Below are 23701 nucleotides of genomic sequence, written 5' to 3' on the forward strand. Positions count from 1 at the left end.
AGAAATGAAAACCATCTGTTACAAACAAAAACACACACACACACAAAGAGATTCCAGTGAGTTTTATTTAAATGAACGAAATGCAACTGGAGCTTTCTTTTAACAATCTCTCAACTCATTCTGAATAAGCATTCAAATCATTTCACAACCAGTCCACATAGCATCAGCCTTAAAGAAAAGTTCTGGTATGAAAGTAAAGTTTTCTTTTAGTTCACTGGAATATTGGAGAGCCAATTACACCCATTATAGGGAACCAAATGTGTGTTCAATTTAAAATAGACTTTTCTTCATATAGGAAACACTATTCACTTTACTTAAGTGTTACCATTTAACAGTCCCAACATTTCAGTGTCCTTAATGCAAAGGGTTTGAGATTATGCTTTATTTTTAAGCCGCCAATTTAAGAATCTTTGTTCAAACTGGGGATACTTAATTTTTCTTGAACACTGAAATGGGACAGGTTTGCCCTTAGTTTGTTTTTAAATCCCAATCCCGTTGCTTCCCCCCCTCCCAACTTTGGTAAAGATCCATATGGCATTATTTGAACTGTGTTCAACAACCCACAACCCCTCCCCCTCCCAAAAAGGACTACATCTGCACAATATAAGGAGTTCTATATTCCCCAAATATCTCTTCGTCGCCCCCCCCCCCCAAGATAACAAAAAAAAAGGAAAAAATAAGCAACATGTCCAATTATCCAAGTCAAAATAACTGATCCTAGGATGGTGTTGATGGCCATTAACAAAATGGCTTGCTCAGATGGCCATGAGGCAGACAGTTGTATTTCCAAGTGGTATAGTGGAATTTTCAAATCATTTCTCACCATTAAATTTGTTAGATTTTGAACTACCTGGCTTTCATGCAGATGAAATCCTCTGAACAGCAGAATCATCGACCATGCTTCCCCCACTCCCCCCATCCCACCCCCCCCGCCCCCCCCCCCCAAAACAAAACAGAATGAGATGACTTGGTCACTTTGTGCATGAAGGGCTCAACCGATGATACTTTGAGCCAACGTTTAGCTACTTCACACATCAGAAATATGCTACGGAGAACAAGGGAAAGATGCTCTCATCTCATTCCATATTTAAAAAGTTTTGGCCCTTCCCAAAATAACCCTCATTTTATCCCCAGGAGCCAGTTACTGATTTAAAAAAAGTGAATGGCTACAGCACAACCCTTTTGTAGGATTACCCCATTGTTAAAAAGATGCTTCTCAATGAAGATAACTGTTGTTCTTCATTTTAGTAGTATCTTTTTGAGCTGTATCATGACCAAGTTCTTAAAGCAGTTTGGTGTAGGCATCTGCTGCTATCTGCCTACAACACTGGCTTTTATAGTTTGAAAATCATTGTTAAGGCAGAGACGTGATTACACACTTGACTCAACAATGGGAAGTCACAAAGCATCTTTCCCTATCCAAAACAAAATTTGCATACTCCGGCATAGTCTTGCATTCCCCAGATAACCACTGGTGTCAGTGGTTATCAAGGGGATAATCTAGTAAATTGCCAACTCTCACAGGAGAGGCCAAAAGTTAATACTACTACATATTTTCAACTTTATCTGTGCTTCGGTAGGGATCGTTGAACCATGGCACCAGGCTTGTTTGTTAATGATGGCAGTGTGTACGCTCAAAGTCCAACACATTTTGTGTCTGATGTGCACACTGCCGTCGGCTCTTTATTTACAAGACGAGAAGTGAATGTGTGTGGAACGATCCCTTCACCTTTTATCCATGGATGACGAAAGCTGCAGCACAAGAGCAACATGCTATTTTTGGTCAATTCCTTTTCTTTCATCTACACCCATCCCATCATTCCCCACCCAACCTAACTCCCACCTGCTGCAATCATAACTGCTTTTACATGAAGTACCTGCAGAACAGGTGGTGTTTTCATAGCTGGTACCCGTGCTCAGGTCTTAACACAGCTTTCTGCTACTGACACTTATCTTACAGCATTTTAAATCTTGTAAACCCTATAATCTTTTGCACATTAACAAAACGGAAGTCTGTCAGAGAGGCACCTGCACATACCCAGAATTCCACTCCTCAAAAAGTGCAAGTTCGTTAAATTCAAAAATGCTGATTAACAAATAGTTGGCAATATAATGCACAGAAATGTTCACTGTACTCCATTTGTGCAAAGTGCCTATTCATGTATGCTTTACACTTTAACATGAGACTCTAGCCCTGAAAAATATCTGCATTTTCCCAAAGTGATCCCCAAATGTGTAAGAAGTGGTTGTTCATTTCACAAACTGGAAAAGGAATCAAATGCTGGAAGAATCCAGTGTTCTATCACAGAGTCCCCATACAATAAAACCAATGCAAAGTTTGCAAATGAACTAACCAATCCAACACTCCAACAAGACAGCTCCAGGATTAATGGACTTTTGGGTGTTTGCCAGTGGTAAATTATAACTACACTTACAAACTTAATACTAATAGCTTGGATGTGATCATTTCTTCCAGGGGTTCAAATTACAAGGTCTTGTTCCCTTGCCCTCAAATACATAAGCTAGTGGAAAATTCCAGAGGGATCAGACTACTGGTCCTTGACTAGCAGTTTATTTCAGAACTAAAAAGAATTCTTCCACCTACCATATTGCATTTGGATCACAGATTATCTTAAAGTTTGAGTGTATGGGAGTTGATCAGAAGTACAGATGCCTCTGAGACAGCAGTTACTCAGGCTGGAGGTTACTAGCAATCTTTTCTGACCCATTGCTTCACATTGCCTGTACATCAGGCCAATCTGCCAGCACACTGTGAGGGGTACAGCTACAGGCAACAACATTAAAAACAGATTACAACCATTAGCTTACAACAACAAAAAAACCTAATATAGTTCCCAAGCTGTTTACCATTAAGTCTCAAAATTTAAATGGTGAAATTAATATTCTGTAGACAAAGTGAAGTTAAACTTGAATATTCCTTACTCTTCAAAAGAACCTTGCTATAAAAGACACAACATCATTACCAATACTTAAAAGGGTTCAAAAAGTAGAGGTAATGGCATCCTATCATTTTCAGAATTACAAATTTCAGAACTGTCAATAACTCTACTCTTAAATGGTTTAATGCAAAGGCAAATTGAAGAGCAGAATGCGATTGGTGACTACAGATGCTGACTGACAGATTGGTGGGTGGGGGCTTCATGTCTAAATTATTAGTTCTAGGAGGACATTGTTGCAGAAATCTGATTCTCTCATTAGTAGTTCTAAATATTTATTAATGTTTAAAGTCTGTACTGGTTTCTGCAGGAACTGATTTTGCATTTCATAATTAAAAAAAATCACAACTGTGACTTCACTTATCAATGGTTCATGGTAAAACTTCACAGTTCACCTCCATTTGGCCAAACCATGCCAAACGGAAACAAATACAGAAAGAAGAGACTACATGGGAAATTTTTGTTTTCTGTTTTATCTAACAGGACTCCTAATCCCAAAAAATTACACTAGAACAGGAATCTATACAAATCAAGAGGGGTAGAAATAAGATTTTAATGAAGAGGTACAGATAGCCAATTAAAAAAGGCACTCAGGCTGCTTTAATACTCTTAAAGCAAGAGCAAAGATGGAGGACAGGATTGTGGCAGCTACAGAACATGTAGGTGCTCTTCAATCCTTGCAGTCGAGGCTATAGCTTGCACTTGGAAAACAAAGGCAACAGCTGGCTGGGTAACTTAAAAGGCTTTTTTCTTATTTCACTAAAAGTACGTACCTTTAAACCAGCGTACGTCAACAGAGTGGATGGCGTTTTAACATTTTAAGACAGTTCACCACAAAGTATTTGGGGTCAAAAAAGGTTTCATTATATTCACTTTATCCAAACAGTTAAATGCAGGAAAGAGGAGGTGTGCCTCCTTCTGTACCCGTGTTACCAACTCCCAGCTATAGGATGCTGGATGTCTTTTACTCTGCGTGATCAGAAATCAGCTACAATGCTGGTGTTGTATGCAACAGTGCCCCTCACAGCTGGAGCTTCACAACAACATCCTACACATTCCCTACCAGCCCCAGTAACCAATTTTTTTTATATCAAAGGTAACAAGATGATAGAAAAAACCTATTTACATGTTTACAGGTGTATACACATCAATCTTCTGTGGGACACACTTCATCTTGCTGTCAGAAGGAAAATAGATGCCTGTGTTAAGAAGTCCCCGAGTCAGAGTGTAGTTGCTGCAGAACAGTCTACATTCAAGTCTAAGGGAGAGGAGGGAGCAAAGGAGAGCAGAAGGGAAGGAGGGGGATGGAGAAGTGGTAGGCTGAGGGTTGGAGGGTGGTGGGGGGGTTCTTTAGTGTTCTGCTAGGGTTATGCTTGGAGTTTTGCGGCCAACCTCCAAAAAGAAAACAAAAAAAATTTTAAAAATGCACAAAGCAAGCTTTCCTTCTGAGCGCAAAGTCAACAAAATTAGCCCCAACATATTTAACATATATACATCAAGATGACATCTCATCTGGAGTTCCAGCTCAACTTCTCCAAGGAAAATAGTCCCCTTCAAAAATTAAAACACTAAAATCTTGCAGATTTTTCTTCTCTTCTTTGCCCCCACTCAACCACCCCCCCCCCCCCCCCCCCCCCAACCAAATACATTCCATTTAACTCTCACCAATGGAAAACAGATGAAGTTAATGTCACATAATCCCCCCTCCCAACCCTGACAAAAATAAGCGACAGATGGCTATAATCTAGGGATGGTATTCATATGGTCCTGCATCACCGTAAGGCACTTTATACAAATACCATAAAAACTTGGTAGCCTAAGACTGATGTGTGTGTGCTGGGAGAAGTTGAGAAGCCATCAGATGAATATCCTGGTCAGTGGCTTCAGCAAAAATAAAGATAAAATGGAGGGGGTAAAGAAGAAAAAGGAGGAGTCAACAAAGTGTGCTGTTCGCTGTTCAGTTCAGCTCTTCAGTGCCGCTTAGTCTAGAACCCCCGTGCCAGTTAGTGCAATAGTTGTCCACTCCCTGCACACAGTGCAAACCATTGAGCTCAGGAAGAAATGGTCCTTCACAAAAAAAAAAAATCAGGGAACTACACTTTGTGTCATCAAATGAAGGAAAATAATGATGTTGTCTGAGACAAATGAAAGAGAAGGGTATCCCAAGAAATGATGTGTTCCAGACCAGGCCAAAAAAAAAAACTCTTCGTTTCTGTATTCCGTGATCAGTGCCTGCAAACACAAGAAAAATATCAGAATGCAGAATTAGAATGGTGGTTAAAAACAACTAATTGTTTTAGAATAGCATCACCTCTCCTGCCCCCGTGCCACCCTCCCTCCTCAAAAGTAGTCACTTTCTCCATTTCCATCCTTGCTTTCCTCTAGCTGAAAGAGTGCATAAGTTTGATGGCCCTTAGTATTACAAGGATGTGTCACATGGTTTTCTATCCTAAACCCCATTTCTCCACCCCCCCCCCCCCCAAAAAAAGTCCCACTTCAGTCATCACTAAAAGAAACTCAATTAAATATAATCTGAAAAATCCCAAACTATAATAGAAGGGTTTTTTGTGCTGAAAATTAGTTGCTAGGATTGCAACACACTTTGGCAGATCCTCCTTCAAATTTGTGGTTATTGTTCCACAGCAACAATCAAAAATTAGGTGGACACCACCCACTTATCTCCATTAGGCAGCATATGTGTGGTCAACTATAAAGCAAGCTTGCTAGTGTTACATCAGTTAAGAATAGCAGAAGGCCAACTGGTATGTTAGGATTGGAGAGCTAATAAGGATGAGAAATAATCTGATGATTTTTCCTTTCAAGTGCAAATACTACTATGGAAAGTCTGACTGAAAGCAGTACCCACAAAGTTTCATTTAGTACATACCGGTTTGTTTGCACGGTTACTGTTTGTCCTCCCCATCTGGCTCACTGTGGTACTCTGCAACGTACAAACTCTTGTCAATACTCCCAGGGATGGGCTTGATCTCTGTTCCGAGTTGCTCCTCAATGGCCTTTAGATTAAAGCGATCATCGTACGTGATGAGGTTGATTGCCAGCCCCAGGTGGCCAAACCGTCCTGCAGAAACATTCCTCAAAATAAAAACTAGGTACATGCGGCAGCAGTAATGTCTCTATTTTGGGGCAAACGCCTGGGTTCTAGACACACCTGCATGTCATAATCTAACTGAACAGGTTGATTAACGATATCTAAACTGGAATTAAGAGAGCTAGCAGTTTAAAGCATTGCCTCTATTCCAGGATACAGCAGTGGTTATGTTGCAGAACTGTAACAGGAGGCCGGAAATAATAGCTTGAATCAGTTTCAAGTTCAGTTTGAATCCTACAGCAGTAGAGATAAGAAATAGCGAGACACATGCTCACAGATTAAAAGGAGCTGAGAGAGAAGCACAAGAGCTAAATGCTAGGTAAGGTGTTAATGGGAATTGTGTACAGCTGAAAGAGGGGTTGGCTGTACAGGCAGCAACCCATACAAAGCAAGATCTTGGTGATGGTGGGATGAGGGATGTAAGGTACCCAGGTAGAAAATGAGTTGCAGTAAGCAAGCAGGATCATCTGTACTCAAGAGGTTAGCAATTTTGCTGTGTGCACGTGGTGGGGGGGGGGGGGGGGGGGGGGGGTGAAAAGAGGAGAGAATCTGAAATAAAAAAATCTATGACAATTCAAGGTTAGTCGCACAAAATTCAGGGAGGATGTTTCCTCTGGTTAAGAGTCTACATCCAGGACCATGCAATCTTAGGACATAGGGTAGCTACGTAGAACTGAAGACAAAAAAATTTTTTTTCATTTAAAGACAGCAAATCTGTGGAAGTTTCTAACAGATTGCAGTTGGGGGGAGGGGGGGGGGGGGGCGCAAGTCATCAAATGCATTCAAAGAGAGACATTTTAAGAAAAGGCATGAAGTGATATGGGTAGGAAGCAAGAATATGACATTAAAAATCTGCCATGATTCTAGAGTCAGTTGTACAGCACAAAAATAGATCCTTTGGTCCAACTCATCCATGCTGACCAGTATTCATCTTGGACAGAGGAGCAGGTTTGACACACCAGGTGACTGACTCTTGGTTACTATATTCCTATTAGTGTCAGCGAATGGACGTATAGGAGTCTGATTTCAATTTTAAGTGAGTGCACTTTGAACTGGTTAAAATTATGCCCTTGGAAAAAAAGGTTCACAAAAGAAGGCAACTCCAAATTCCCCAATCTCAACTAAAAAGGCACTACCAGAAAACAAACACAGACAAACTCTTTCCCAAAGGAGAGAAAAAAGTGAAGTTAGCAGATACCTCAGTGTACAGTAACCTCCTGGGAAGTAGAGAGCATCCTCGAGTTCATGTTATCTAGGGAAATAAATAGGCTTTACCCTCACCTGATCTGCCAATTCGATGTAGATAGGTCTCTGCAATCTTTGGGAAATCAAAGTTTATTACAACATTCACAGCTTGGATATCAATACCACGAGTGAACAGATCTGAAAAGTTAAAAAGAGACATTTGGCTGAAAAACCTGCCTTGAATTTTCTTCAAGTTTACACATAACACAGTTCAGTCAGAGGCACTGGTAACCAACATGAAAAATGATTCATGACCACTCTCCTCTTCCCTGCAAAGGTATATCCAGTTGCATCTGGCCCAACTGCACTATTTGCATTCATTAATTAAGCAGCTTTCCAAACTAAGAAATAAACTGTAAATGAGATCAGTTTCCTTGATTTAAATATCATCCAGGTATTAAAATTATAGTTAGTACTTTTTTTCCCACGTATTTTAACTGGTTCAGCAGCATCTTAATTCACCAATAGTAAAAAGAAAAATTCAGCTAGGCCAGCATGCACATTTTCCTCTTGAAACTGAGCACATTAGGACACTCAGCTTCTCGTTCCACTGGGAGATGCAGTCTGGAAGGATTAACTTTCCCTACTGATTTTCCTTCCTTTGACTGAAGGCACATCCAAATGTTTCTGTAATAAGTGTGCAGAACTACATAACCCAAGAAAAACCAAACAAAATTCTCACTTTGCATGGCTGATTATAAAACACATTGGGAAGTTTAATACATACCAGTGCAAACCAAGTTGCGGCACATTCCATTTCTAAAATCATGGAACACACGGTTACGATGCTCCTGCCAAAATAAAACAAACTCATCTTACTAAAAAAAGTTAAATCTTTGCAAGAGTTCAAGGTTACATGCAAAATGACCTAATTTTTTTTAAAAAGTTAGTTTTGTAATAGTTTCTAGTCCAAGGGATCTAACTACTACAAAAAGGTGAAAGCCATGAAAAGGTATTCAGAGGCTTTTACCGCCCTCTTCCCACTATTATGCTACAAAAACATCAGACAAGTTCTCACTCCAACTAACTATTCAGCAATACCTTCTACAAGTACCGTTTTTCAGGACAGTTGGGACTCAGTTTTAAAAGATGCTGCAGTCAACTATCCTAACAAGTTAGTTAAATGGTAGCGAGTAAATACTAGAGAATGCCAGGTGCCTGTTGGACGATGGCTTTAAAAAGCTTAGCACAATCTATAAGTTTACAAAAGAAGAATGGCAAAAGGAGGAACAGCAAGTTACTTGGAGCATGAAAATTAAATTTAACTTAAGAGTTTAGTTTTAGATGCAAGTCAGAAGAAAAAAAAAAGAAAAGCGATAAGCAAACTCAGTTTTCCCCTCTAAATACAAGTCTCATTAGTGGGACTGTAGCTGTAGAATAAACTTACATGACCACGATGAGTTAAGGGATAGACAATTATTTTCTAATAAATCTTGGTAAAACTCAACGTGCAGCAGCTAAATTTACAATATTGTTTCAACATGGAGAAGTCCTTTTAAACTCCAAATCCTTTTTATGAACTCACCTGCCTCATTTTAGCATGAATGTAAAAACAGGAGTAACCCAACTGGGAAATTTTCTTAGCCAGCAGCTCCACTCGTTGGGAGGAGTTGCAGAATATAATTGACTGGTTAATCTGAAGCTAAAACAAAACAAAAAAAAAGTTTGTTAATACAATAGTTGAAACCAGTATATGTATATTGATCTACTGAGCTATGACCTTCCCTATTTAATACTGGCAGTTACGCAGCCAGCCTGATGGACCAAAAAAAATAGTGGAGAACAGTGACTGGCCTTAAGTGCTCAACTTCTCCCTCGCATCACAACAGGACTTTAAAGTGCTCTTACAATTCCAAGGAGGATATAGATTTACATTGGTAACACTCAATTCCCTGAAAGCAGCAGCTGAAAGAAGAGTCAAAAAGCCCAATTCCCAAATCAGATTGATTGCTGCCTTTGGGATATTAAAATATAGACATCTGGTAAAGACAGGCAAACTCCCTGCTCTTTAAATTGAGCTGTGGAACAAACAGGACCTAATCATTCAAAGAAAAAAAAAGAAAAAAAATAGTCACGACATCTCTAACAAGGATCATGATAAACAGAAACATCAGATTGCACCATGAACAAGTTTCAATTACAGCCATTAAAGTGGCTGAAGATCAGGTTAATAGTCAACTACACAATTATGAAAATACGTTGCTTACCCTAGAGAAGAGAGTGTTGAGACAGTGCACTTTCTGCCGTTCTGTAACATAGGCATAGTACTGGGTTACTCCTTTCAGTGTCAGCTCTTCCATCAGGTTAATTTCATATGGTTTCTGCAAATGTGAATTCTGCAGAGAGAAAATTAGAGCACCACTATTCCATATCATTTAACATCATTCCTCATGATATACTGATTAGCAAGGTTAGATCTCACTGAATACAGGGAGAACTAGCCATTTAGATACAGAACTGGCTCAAAGGTAGAAGACAGAGGGTGGTGGAGGGTTGTTTTTCAGACTGGAGGTCTGTGACCAGTGGAGTGCCACAAGGATCAGTGCTGGGTCCACTACTTTTCATCATTTATATAAATGATCTGGATAGGAATGTAGAAGGTATAGTTAGTTAGTTTGCAGAGGTGTGGTGGACAACAGGATCTTGATCAGATAGGCTAATGGGCTGAGGTGGCAGATGGAGTTTAATTTAGATAAATGTGAGGGGTTGCATTTTGGAAAAGCAAATCTTAGCAGGACTGATACACTTAATGGTAAGGTCAGAGGGAGTGTTACTGAACAAAGAGACCTTGGAGTGCAGGCTCATAGCTCCTTGAAAGTAGAGTTACAGGTAGATAAGTTAAAGCGGCATTTGGTATGCTTTCCTTTATTGGTCAGAGCATAGAGTATAGGAGTTGGAGGTCATGTTGCAACTGTACAGGACATTGGTTAGACTACTTTTGGAATAGTGTGCGCAATTCTGGTGTCCTTCATATCGGAAAGGAGTCCAGAGCTAGGCGACATAGGTTTCGGATGAGGGGAAAGATATAAAAAGAGACCCAAGAGGCAATTTTCTCACAAGGGGTGGAGAGTGTATGGAATGGGGAAGTGGTGGAAACTGGTACAATTGCATTATTTAAAAAGGCATCTGGATGAGTATGTGATTAGGAAGGTTTAGAGGGATATGGGCCAAGAGCTGGCAAATGGGACTAGATTGGGATATCTGGTTGGCATGGACAAGTTGGAACAAAGGGTCACTTTCTGTGCAGCACATCTCTATGATTCTATCCAAATTTAATGGACACTTTCTCAAAGCTTTATTCAATTTAAAAAAAAAAACCAAAGCAAAGGGAGAACATTTCCACTGTATAAGCAGGGGAGTTCTGATCAGTTGGCATTTGAAATCTTAGTAGAAAGATGACTGTGGACAATGCACTAGTTAGAGCAGCTCACCAGTAACAGTCCAGCTTTAAACTTTGTAGCAGACAGGTTTACTCGGTCGTTGGTGAGAAATGAACTGGAGAATGGTTGCTTTTTTGCAATGAAACACAGGCTGTGTGCACATTCTGCCTGTGGAAAATAGGTGACCACCAGTGGTACATTTGTGATTGCAATGCCTTGACCAAAGCCACTCACTCAGGTCTCATTTAAAGTGCAATCATGGTGTGTGTGCGCCTGAGTGTGGGGAAGGAGGAAGAGAAGACAGAAACCCCTGTAGTTGAAACAGTCCAAATAAAAACTTGTGAAACTAATTGGAGGGAGTGGGGAAGAGAGAAAGAACACAAGGGTATATATTTGTACAAGAGTGGACAGCAAGTCAGTATACACTAATATAAAACAGCAGTAACTGTGGGTCAAGGAGGAAACAAAATTTTTTGAAAAGCAAATTAATGGCTCCTTGGCTGCATAGTATTCACAACAAAAATGCATTAACAGCACAAACAAATTAATGGTTAATCTTTTGTGCTGTTAAACCTCACCCCCACCTCCCCCAATCAGTATCTACATGGTGAGAAGAATAAAAATCAGACCAGAGAGGGGGCATGGAAAGAAGGAACAGAGAAAGGCAGTATATTAAACATAGGTGAATTTAAACTTCATGTAAATTGGAACAGTCAAGATTTTCAGAAGCAGCCAAGAAGAATTAGTAGTGTCTGAAAAGAATATGCAGTTGATCCAACTAGGAAGGTGGTTTTTTGGAACAGATGTCGGTAATGAGGCAGGTTTAATAAAGTGTCGAAAAAATAGATTCTCTTGAAAACAGTGACCATGATACATTAGAATTGAACAGTGAGGGAGGAACTTGGGTCACAAATAATTGTGCTAAAGTCAAATAAAGGGTAATTGCAAACAAATAAGTTAGCTATCTGGAATGGACTGGGAAAGGAATTTAGGTGCAAAGGCTGATGAGAAACAATGGCAGATATTTTTTAAAAAAATTCATGGCTCAGAGCAAATATATATCCCAGGTGATCAAAGAGGATCCAAGGAAGAGGATAAGCCATCCAAGGTTAATCAGAGAAGTTGAGGCAAGCACCAAATTGAAAGCAAAAACAAAAATGTGGCAAACATTAGTGGGAAGGAGGAATGGGAAGTTATTAAAATCACCAAAAACTAAAAAAAAGGGACAAATAAATTTTTACGGGTAGATTTGCAAGTAATATCAATATGGACAGCAAGTTTTTTTTTAAAAAAATGAAAGAAAGGAATTAAAGTGAACAATTATATGTTTACTGTTACCTATCCACCATCATCCCTTTAAAGTTGCACAAATGTAATCTTAGCGAGCTTGTGACTCAAACCATCACAGCTTCCTTTTAGATTCAAGTCCCTAGTCACAATGAACTACATCGCTCATCTTGATGAGGAACCTTGTACCTCTTTCCCAAGGAGCCTCGCACACCAAGACTATTATTTCTTTTGCATTACACAATACCCAATGTAGGATGCCTGTTCTGTATTTGATTCAACATATTGACCTTGAAAACCAGCCAGTGTAAATCCCAGAAATTGCTCCTCTACAGTACGGTTATTGATTTCATTTAACCAATCTATATGCAGATTAAATTTACCATATTTACAGATGTAAATTTTATGCATGCATCACAACTGCCTGTTTAAATTTCTTTCCCAATATTACCACTACAGTTTAAGTGTCTAAATACAATCCACTGTCTTGTTCTGTCCTTAGCTGTTTGAGCTCTATACATTCCACTTCACAGCTAATATGCTTCCTTACGGTGCATTAATTTTCTATAATTGGTAATACAACTTCACCTTTCTCTTTTGCTTGCCATTCCTAAAAAACCTCCAGATATTCAATTCCCATCCTTCATCACCTTGTAGCCATGACACACTAATCCCAACTATATCATACCATTTAGATAGAACATAGAACAATACAGCGCAGAACAGGCCCTTCGGTCCTCTATGTTGTGCCGACCTGTGAACTATTCTCAGCTCATTCCCCTACACTATCCCAATCTAAGGATGGTATAATTTTTTTTTAAGATGAGATTACAGTGTGGAAACAGGCCCTTCGGTCCAACAAGTCCACACCGACCAGCCGAAGCGCAACCCACCCATACCCTACATTTACCCCTTACCTAACACTACGGGCAATTTAGCATGGCCAATTCACCTGGCCTGCACATCTTTGTGACTGTGGGAGGAAACTGGAGCACCCGGAGGAAACCCACGCAGACACGGGGAGAACGTGCAAACTCCACACAGTCACCTGAGGCGGGAATTGAACCCGGGTCTCTGGCACTGAGGCAGCAGTGCTAACCACTGTGCCACCCACGTTTTGCTGCAACTATTCAAGTCGGGCCACAACTGGAATACGGTGTACAATTTTGGGCCCCTCTTTAAGTCTCCCTAATGTGGCTGAGTTGACTACATTAGATTTATTTGCACAATCAATTCATTCACTGTAGGCCAGTTATCTTAGAGTCTTACTGGGAAAATTAGGTTATAACAATGTAATAGCAGAGCATTTAGATGTACATAATCTAAATCAAGCAGATTCAGCACTGCTTCAAAAAAAAATCACATCTGGTAAGTTTCTAGAAGAATTCCTCTAACAGTAACAATAGGGATAGATAATGGGGAAGCAGTAATTGGAAAATATTTGGATTTTTGATAAGAAATACAAGGCAACATAATCAAAGATAACAGCCAGCGTTGAGTTAGTATAGAAGATCAGCTAACTAATAGAACACATTTGAGTTAAGGGGGTCATTTTCATGATGGCAATCTGTAACTAATGGATTGCCACAGGGATGGGGCTAGGGTAATTATTTAAATATTTATGATTTGGATGAGGGAGTGAACATACAATAGTCAAGTAGACAAAACTTGGCAGATTGAATGTAATGTGGGAAAATGTGAAGTTGTACAATTTAGCAGGAAGAGGAGGAGTTAAATATTACTGGGATTTGGAAGCCTGTGTGCTCAAATCAAAAAAAGTGGGTAATCTGGAAGGTAAACAGACTGTTGCCTGTTGTTTCAAAAGGAAAATGGAGTAAAGCAGAGATGTTTTGCTGCAACTATTCAAGTCGGGCCACATCTGGAATACGGTGTACAATTTTGGGCCCCTCTTTAAAGAAAAAATATACATTTGAGACAGTCGAGAGAATTCACATGGGTAAACCTAGGAATAGAGGAACATTTTATAGACAGAATTGGAGTAGGTTAGGCCTGTACTCATTGGAATACAGATGAATGAGGAGACTTTATTGAAGGAAGGATCACTAGGATAGGTGTGGAAAGGCTGTTTGTGGGAGAGTTTGGGACCAGAGGAAATAATCTCAGAACAAGGATCACCCCTTTCAGATTGAGATGAAGAATTTCTTGAGGGTGGTGAATCTTTGGAATTCTTTACTGCTGAGGACTGCCAAAGGCTGAGCCATTAAGTATATTCAAGAATTCATAGAATTGCTACAGCGTGGAAGGTCATTTGGCCCAATGAGTCACACTGACACTCCAAAGGGTATCCCAGCCAAACCCACCCTCCTGCCCTATCACCATTATCTTGCATTTACAATGGCCAATCCACCCAACCTGTACATGTTTGGACTGTGGAAAGAGACATGGGGAGAACATGCAAACTCCACACAGACACTCATCCAAGGCCAGAATCAAACTTAAGTCTCTGGCACTGAGGCAGCAGTACTAACCACTGAACCACTATGTCACCTCAAGACTGAAACACATTCTTAAAATCAGCAAGGAAACCAAGACTGATGGGGAAAGAAAAAAACAGAACTGTGGAGCCAAACATCAGATCAGCTTTGATATCATTGAATGGATAGAAAAGATTCAGTGGCCTGAATGGCCTATTTCTGCTCGAACATCTTATGGAAAAGCACATACCTAGCCATTTGACAAGACTTAGCCTAACTAAGTGTTGTATCCTATGCATACCATTACAAAAAAAAAGTTTGATTTTAAGGGGCCTCAACCACTAGAATGTGGTCACAGCTTACTAGCAGAACTTGCAACCCCAACGCTTTAGTTGCCAAGCCCACTAGGGATCATGACTCAAAGTTCAGGAAGCCCTGTCTTAAGGGTTTCAGACTAGTGAAGCCTAACATCTGGGTGCTGGTCTATTTTTGTGAAGGGGTTTGAAAAAACAAAAACTAGGTTCTTTTCAGAACCAGTATACAGTTGAAACAGCAGGTGACAAGGCCTCCTAGAGCATTAATAGGAATTTGTTTTTATTGTGAAGGTTTATAGCAGATGAGAGAAAACATTAAAAGGTATCAGGTGTAGCAGTGAGCAAGTTTTAAAAATAAAGTTCTAAAGCTTTTCGGATTCAGTTTGAACACCCGGCTGGTGTTAGATAAACATTTTTTTCCCCCTCCAGGAAAAACCATTACTCAGCAGTTAATGAAACGCTCTCAGGGAAAGAATATAGTTTGAGAAGCTTCCAGACCAGGGAGTTTCATTAGAAAGTTCCACTGGTTATACAAAGCTGAGAAAGCACAAGATCTCTGATCCATGGGCATTCAAGGAAAACATTTAATGACTCAAGGAACTGAAAGTAGGTCATTCAGTAGAACCTTCATGTGATAGTAAAATTTCTCTGGTATGATTAACTGTAAAAATAGCAGAGAATAATGTGTCTGTATGTTTTCAAAGCTCTCAACCATTATAGATAGCTAGATAGCTTAGTTTGTGTTTATGGTTTTATTTGCGAATAAGTTTCTGTTCTATCATTAAAATAGAATCTGTAGCCACCTGCTTATTTCTCAGTAAAAGGAAACCAAAATATGATCGTGCAAGCCAGACTTCATTCTAGAATGAAATTGTGTGGTAGAACATCAGCTGATGTTCTAACACAATGATATCAGTGTCTAGTGAAATTGGGCAAATGCAGATGGACAGCAAGACGACAAGATTGTATAATCATGCTCACTGGTTTCATTATCTGTAGTGGGTTCTGGTCACTTACGACAACTACGCTGAGTAACTGAATTAGAGAACCACTGGCCAGTTGGGACCAAGGGGAGAAATGACAAGTTTCTGGTACACAGGCATATTGGATTATGTGGTGGCACTTACCATAAACTTCTGTACACTGAGTGGGAACGTGGCAGAGTAAAGCAAGATTTGTCTGGATCTTGGTAATGTAGAGATTATGTCCTCCATCATCTGCACAAAGTCCTGTGACAGCAATTTGTCTGCCTATGGGAGAGGAAGAGGAGAGAAACAAGTTAACCAGTTAGCTTGCAAAAAACTGATTCAACTAAAAAAGTCTAGCTGAGCCAATAAAGTACCAATGAAGGTCACAGTTTAGTCACTACATGATATTTATAAAAAGAACTACTATCAAGAACTACGAATAGTTCAATAAGATAGTGGTTAGCCTATAGAGCAGTCTCATGAGGGAGAAAATGAGAACAATTACTGAGAGCAAATAATGAGACATTACCTGTATAAGCATATGGTTGGGAGGAAAATTTTGGTTTCCAAAACTTCAGTATTAGGGTTTTCACCACCTTGCCTTTAAAATATGTCGTTGATTAAAGATTATTTTGTTGTACAGGTTCTTCTATAACAGTGATTGCAACCCATTATAGAAAAACAGCACTTCAAGTGTAGGTGATGTAATTGCATTTGCAGGCAACACATTAAAAATTTTCACTTTAGAAAATGTGTCCTAACTGTTGCCGTTCTGTTCGCCGAGCTGGGAATTTGTGTTGCAGGCGTTTCGTCCTGTCTAGTGCTTGGGAGGACTCCTGCAACACAAATTCCCAGCTCGGCGAACAGAACCACAACAACGAGCACCCGAGCTACAAATCTTCTCACAAACTTTGAGTGTCCTAACTCAATTACGTTAGTGAATTTGAGTTAACAAAACGCATGTTATAGCAGAATGTCCTGTATCTCACAATCGTTGAATCATAGAAGACAAAGTTGACAGGAAGTGATCAAATAATAAACAAACAAAATTTCTAAATCTGAGGAGCAAGGCTAATTAAACTAATGGATTCTCTAGGTAATACTGGAGAGCAGCAGCTAAATTTTGAATTAACAATCTTACAGCAAATTACATCATTCTGATACAGGCACTTCCCAGAAGTTACTTTAAACATCCAACAGCAGCTATTTTCTTCTGGCCATTTAAAAACCACAGTGGAAAACATGGTCTCAGACTTTTGAATGTGGGTAACAACACAGAGACCTGAGAAAATCTTATCCTTAAAACAATAGCCACAGTACAATTGTTACTTTTTTTGTTTTTCAAGAAAGTTTCCATTTTGCTTCATAGAATACGTCTTGTCAATCTCGGATTTTATATAATAGCGTTTTTAAGTGTGTATGGCTTCATGGTGAATAAAAGCACCAAATAACTTACAAACTCGCTTCAGTCAAGTGCAAGGAACCTAAATTCAAAAACTGTTACAAAAACAAAAAAGGAAAAGCTAATGGAATTTAGTTTTAAATGTAAAATTCTAATCGCTGCAGTTTTATTGTTACACTATTTAATGGTACATTACCTCATCTAATACAATCATCTGTATGTTGTCCACTTTAGCCAAGCCTTTTTTAATCAAATCAAGGATTCTTCCAGGGGTTGCAATCACCACGTGGACTGTATTTAATGAAACAATAATTAGCACTTTAAAAATTAGTTATAATTTTAGGCATGCAGAGAACAATACAGAACAAGTCACACCCCACAAATTGAAGCACACCCAACTGCAAAGCTGTAAAAGGGAGCCACGAAATTAAATGCCCATGAATAAGCAGTCAATCTACACAACTGAAATCTTAGTGTTTTAAGAGGAATCCTGGGTGCCAGTTGAGCAATAAGGTTTGGTACAAAAACAGGACTCTGAAGAACTCAAATGGAGCTTAAATGTCACCTTTGCTTTCTTTCCACAGATGCTGCCAAACCTGGAGAGTTTTTGCTAGCAATTTGATTTTGCTCAACTTCTAGCACCCACAGTTCTTTCAATTTAAAAATAAAAATTTGTAGTTAAGACATACATGCAATTAAAGCTGAAGTGAAAGTTGGAAAGATGGGGGCAAAAAGTTTAAAAAAAGGATATTCTGCACTAAATCAGAACAGCGATTTTACTGTTAATTTATACAGTGATTAAACACAACGTTAATCTACATGTAACTTCACTCTGGCTCATCCACACTGACTGTACAGGACACTTCTCTTTTTAATCTTTCAAAGTCAAATGTGCTGAGACAGACATTACAATTGCTGTTTCAGTTGTAACTTGACAGTTCTTAAACTCTAGTGATATCTATTGATACATTTTCAAATGAGATGAAAGATCCTTGTGCAAAACAAGAGACTGAAGAAACTGGGGAAAATGATGCTTAAGAGTTTAACCATGCTTAAGTCAGAATGGATATTTTCAGGGAAATTTACAATCAATTTTCTAAACTATTTCTTTAAAACAGAAATTGCTCCTATGGGTGATGCAGTTGCTAGTGATCTATTCAGGATCAGAAGGTTGCAGGTTCAAACACTACTCCAGAACCTGTTGCAAAAATCTTTGGCCACCTCTCAATACTGTAAAAGGGAAGTGTTGTTCTGCTGGAACGGCACATTTTCAGCTGAAAGATTAAATCCAGGTCTAGATCCAGAAAAAGCTTAAAACAACAGATTCAAGACCAACTTCCCGTTATTAGATTTCTGAACAGGCCTCTCAAATTTCAAATGTAATGTTGTTCCAGTGCACATTCTCTGCAGCCATAACAATGTATTCCTTGCTCTGCTTTAATACCCTCATGTACTTGGTATAGTATGATCTGCACATATTACATAAAAACTTTTCACTGTACCTACATCCATGACAATATTAAATCAAATCTCATTCCATCTGCTGCCTTAGAGGAACAGAAAGATTCAATATACCATTTCAAAGAAAAGCAGGGGAGCCTAATCCTAGCTAATATTCATCCCCTATTAGCCCCTCCAACAAATATTAGCTGTAGGTCTGCCACCACTGACTCAGACCTCTGATTGCAAGAGGAGATTCTATTCTTCAGTACTGAAACCTAGATAATCTGAAATTTCATGGTATAATTGCAATTATTGCTAGAAATTAGAATTTCAGATTTTGAAACGTGGGTCAGATCAGAAAGTGACGACATCAGGCTACATACTCACCTGTCTCATCGAGCCTCAGGATGTCATCCCGGAGATTGGTTCCTCCTGTGGTAGCCATCACTTTCACACCACCCATATGCTTGCTGACTTGGATACAGATTTGACTGACTTGCAGTGCCAACTCTCGGGTAGGCACGATTACCATAGCTTGATATACCAATAGCAAAAAAAAATCAACCTGGAGTTAGTTATCAATGCAGGCAACATTAAATAGCAACATGCAACAAAACCATGGGAACATTCAAACTTCAAATAGATCACTTAGAATCATTTCATTCCAACAGGGATTCTAAATCCAATTTAAAATGGATTACCTCTGCCATTTCACATTAGAGTCTCAGTACAAAGGTAACCACCATCTATTGTGGTCAGGTTCTACAACAGCTTTTGTTTTACAGACCCAATACTTCCCTTGATCAGTGCCTCTTCCATAATGCTTTAGAAAAGTTAGCAAGCACAAATGGCTTCACTAGCCAGTGCATGCAGCCTGAAACCAAGGCAGTTTCTTATGGTATCCAGAGAAACAACCCTTTAGATCCAAGAATTTTTGGGTCAACATGCTAATGAGAGCAGCAATACTAATAGTCAACCTAGGCTGACCAGCACAACACACTACAGAGATAGAAGGCTACCATTTAAGTCTATTCTGGAGAAATAGTACATTAGACTCGTGACACTAACAGGGAAATGATTTTAATGTCATCATCAATGGTGACTGGATGTTCAAGGCTGGGATGTAAATATTCCACAATATTGTGCACCCTCAAATATTTACATCCAGCCTTGAACATCCAGTCACCATCATTGATGGGATGACCTCAAAACCCTTTCTATCTTAGAGTCACTAGTTTATTTTCTTGCAGTCAAGAACACCTTCAATATATTTTTTTAAAATCACTTTCTTCTGTCATTTACTTCATTAATATCCAATTTCAGTCCGCTCCTGTCCTTTTCTATTGTCATGAGCTACATTAATAAGGAGAGAGGGGAAAGAAAAAGAAAAGGACCTAATTGGCAACATTTGAGGGTGGAGTGTGTATGGAATGAGCTGCCAGAGGAAGAGGAGGAGGCTGATACAATTACAAAATGCATCTGCGAATAGGAAGGGTTTAGATGGATATGGGCCAAGATTAATTTAGGATATTGGGTCAGTTGAACCGAAGGGTCTGTTTCCATGCTGTAGGAGTCTACAAAGAATTCAGTGCAGCACTGCCTCACTGAGGAAGACTGAACTTGTACTACTTACCAATTTAGTACAAGTGGCAATTTGTGCCAAGGAAAACCAAAACATAACCACAAATAAAAGTAATGATTGATGAAGAAACAAACCTTGAATACAATCTCTTTTCAGGTCCAGCCGTTCAAGTAATGGAATGAGGTAGGCTCCACTTTTACCTGTTCCGTTTTTGGCTCGGGCCAATATATCTCTGCCAGACAACGCAATAGGAATACTCTCCTCCTAAAACAGAAACAGAGGTCAGATTCTCAGTTAAATCATATTTTCCCATTCTTTAATGGGATATTACTATTGCAGGCAAGGCCTGCTATTGCTCCCTCATCCCCAACTGCTAAAAATGGGTAGTTCATTAGATCATTTTAGACGCAAGGTGAGTATCAACCTGGAAACTGGAGTCATGTGCAAGTCAGCTGAGTTAACTGAATTCCTTTTAAAAAAAAAGGGACATTTTATTTTACAACAATGGTAGTTTTATGATCACCATTAGGAGAAAGTGAGGTCTGCAGATGCTGGAGATCAGAGATGGAAATGTGTTGCTGGAAAAACACAGCAGGTCAGGCAGCATCTAGGGAACAGGAGAATCGACGTTTTCGGGCATTCCTGAAGAAGGGCTAATGCCCGAAACGTCGATTCTCCTGTTCCCTAGATGCTGCCTGACCTGCTGCGTTTTTCCAGCAACACATTTCCATCTATGATCACCATTACACAGGTTAATCATTAATTTGAAAATGATTTATTAATTGAATCCAAATTAGTCCAATGCCCAGGTGGGATTGAAGCCCATTTAGCTCTAGATAATCACTCCAGTGACGTTACTGGTCTTCATTTATGACACCTTCACAACAAAGGGCTGTACCAAATGATCTCAAGTTTACAAACAGACATAATGGGTACAATAGGAGAGAGTGTAACAGGGTAGCTGTTATAGGGGACTTTAACTTCCACAGCATTAACTAGGAACACTATAGTTCAAGTAGTTTAGATGGGTCAGTTTTGTCAGTGTGTGCAGGAGGGGTTTTCTGACATATTAGGTAGACAGGCCAACAAGGGGGTACTGGGGAATGAACCCAGCCAGGTGTTAGATTTGGAGATAGGTGAGCACTTTGGTGATAGTGACCACAATTTGGTTATGTTTACATTAGCGATGGAAGGGATAAGTATATACAGCAGGGAAAGTATAACTGGGGGAAAAGGCAATTATGATGTGATTAGGCAAGATTTAGGATGCATAGGATAGGGAGGAAACTGCAGGGGATGGACAATTGAAGTGTGGAGCTTATTCAAGAAACAGCTACTTGCAGGGAGGTAGTTGTTGAGAGACGGAGCCATAGTTTACTAAAGTAGTTGAAGCTCTTCTCAAGAGGAAGGAGGCTTTGTGAGGATGAGGCACAAAGGCTTAGTTAGAGGACTTGAGTGTTAAGTTAGCCAGAAACATTCTAGAGAGGGCGAAGAAGAGCCAGGCATGGACATTAGTAGTTGTTGGCAGATAGGATTATGAAAACTCCAAGGCCTTCTATAGGTATAATCAGGAATAAAAGGAATCACTAGACCAAGATTAAGGCCAAAGATAGTAGTGGGAAGTTGTATGTGGAATCTGAGGACATGGGGACGTGCTACTGAATACTTTTCATCACTATTCACTTTGGAAAAAGGCAATGTTAGGGAGAATACGGAGATACAGGCTACTAGATTAGATAGGATTGCTGTTGACAAAAGAGGTTTTAGCAAATTTGAAAGATCTGAAAATAGATAAGACCCCTGGGCCGGACGGGATTTATCCTTGGATTCTCTGGGAAACCAGGGAAGAGATTGCAGAGCCTTTGGCTTTGATTTTTATGTAGTCATTGTCTACAGAAATAGTGCCAGAAGACTGGAAGATAGCAAATGCTGTTCCCTTGTTTGAGGAGGAGAGTTGGGACAGCCCTGGTAAATATAGGCCCATGAGCCTTACTTCTGTTGTGGGTAAAGTTTGGAAAGGGTTATAAGAGATAGGATTTATAATCATCTGGAAAGGAATGATTTGTGGATGTAGGTTTGCTCGTTGAGCAGGAAGGTTTGTTTTCAGACGTTTCATCACCATACTAGGTAACATCAGTGATAATTTGATTAGGGATAGTCAACATTTTTATTAAAAAGGTAGGTCATGCCTCACTCACCTCAACTTCTTTGAGAAGGTGACAAAAACAGGTGGATGAAGATAAAGCAGTTGATGTGGTGTATATGGACTACAGTAAGACAGTTAATAAGGTTTCACATGCAGGCTATTGCACAAAATATTGAGTTTCGGGATTGAAGATGATTTAGCAGTTTAGATCAGAAATTGGCTAGCTGAAAGACAACAGAGGATGGTAGTTAATGGGAAATGTTCATCCTGGAGCTCAGTGCCTCAAGGATCTGTTTTGGGGCCACTGCTGTTTGTCATTTTTATAAATGACCTGGATGTGAGTGTAGAAGGATGGATTAGTAAATTTGCAAATGACGCCAAAGCATGTAGTGGGTTAGAGGGGTACATATACAAGATGGAGACATATACAAGATGGAGAGCTGGGCTGAGAAGTGGCACATGGAGATTAGTGCAAAAAAGCACGGGATCGTTCACTTCAGAATAAATAACAGGAATGTAGAGTACTGGGCTAATGGTAAAATTCTTGGGAGTGTAGATGAACAGAGATCTGTGTCCAGGTGCATAAATCCCTGAAAACTGCCAATCACGTTGATAGGGTTGTTAAGACAGCATATGGTGGGTTGGCGTTTATTGGTAGGGGGACTGAATTGAGTTTCGGAGCCATGAGGTCATGGTTCGGCTGTACAAGATACTGGTTAGGCTGCATCTGGAGTACTGCATACAGTTCTGGTCACCACATTCTAGGAAGGACGTGGAAGCTTTGGAAAGGGTTCAGAGGAGATTTACTAGCAAGTTGCCTGGTATGGAAGGAAGGTCTTATAAGGAAAGGCTGAGGGAACAGAGGCTGTTTTTGTTGGAGAGAAGGAGGTTGAGAGGTGAATTAATTGAGATGTACAAGATAATTAAGGGTTAGATAGGGTAGACAGTGAGAGCCTTTTTCCCTCGGATGGTGAAGGTTAACATAAGGGGACGGATTTAGGACAGACATCAGGGGTAGCTACTTTACTCAGTAGTAGGGAAGTGTAATGGCTTGTCTGCTACAACAGTAAACTCGCCAACACTAAGCCTTTAAATGAGCATTGAACATATACATGGATAATAATAGAACAGTGTAGGTTAGGTGGGGAACAGATTAATTTCACAGGTCGACGCAACAGAGGGCCAAAGGGCCTGCACTTCACTGTGACACACTATGTTCTATGATACAGTAAACACAGCTCTAACCCAGTTTCAATTTCCTTAGCAAAGCTCTCTAGTATCCTGTCAAATAGATTAAAGAAAGTGCTTACACACCTGGATTGGTGACGGTTTCTCCCAGCCCATTTCGAAAATGCCCATTAGCAACTCACGCTTCAAGCAGTAATCTTCAAATTCATTTCCTTTCGTGGCTGTTACATCCTAAACAAAGGCAA

At 39.7% G+C, this 23701-nt stretch overlaps 1 protein-coding gene across 2 annotated transcripts in view; it reads right to left on the reverse strand.

Moving 5' to 3' along the window:
* Nucleotides 1-47: 47 nt before the first annotated feature.
* ddx6 (DEAD (Asp-Glu-Ala-Asp) box helicase 6) overlaps nt 48-23701 on the reverse strand; it is a 41711-nt gene continuing 18057 nt past the window's right edge. For both annotated transcript variants that reach the window (XM_043677712.2, XM_043677711.2), the window contains exons 4-14: nt 23583-23687; nt 20257-20386; nt 18928-19074; nt 17294-17388; nt 15855-15977; nt 9519-9647; nt 8837-8953; nt 8039-8102; nt 7348-7449; nt 5845-6036; nt 48-5189 (exon numbers count right to left, since the gene is read on the reverse strand). In XM_043677712.2, coding sequence (XP_043533647.1) covers nt 5861-6036; nt 7348-7449; nt 8039-8102; nt 8837-8953; nt 9519-9647; nt 15855-15977; nt 17294-17388; nt 18928-19074; nt 20257-20386; nt 23583-23687 — 1188 coding nt within the window. In that variant the 3' untranslated portion in view covers nt 48-5189; nt 5845-5860. The remainder of the gene's footprint in view (nt 5190-5844; nt 6037-7347; nt 7450-8038; nt 8103-8836; nt 8954-9518; nt 9648-15854; nt 15978-17293; nt 17389-18927; nt 19075-20256; nt 20387-23582; nt 23688-23701) is intronic.

Source organism: Chiloscyllium plagiosum, unplaced genomic scaffold (assembly GCF_037043375.1).
Source record: "Chiloscyllium plagiosum isolate Xiang-an unplaced genomic scaffold, Cpla_swu_hap1 HiC_scaffold_29, whole genome shotgun sequence".
NCBI classification, from domain to species: domain Eukaryota; kingdom Metazoa; phylum Chordata; class Chondrichthyes; order Orectolobiformes; family Hemiscylliidae; genus Chiloscyllium; species Chiloscyllium plagiosum.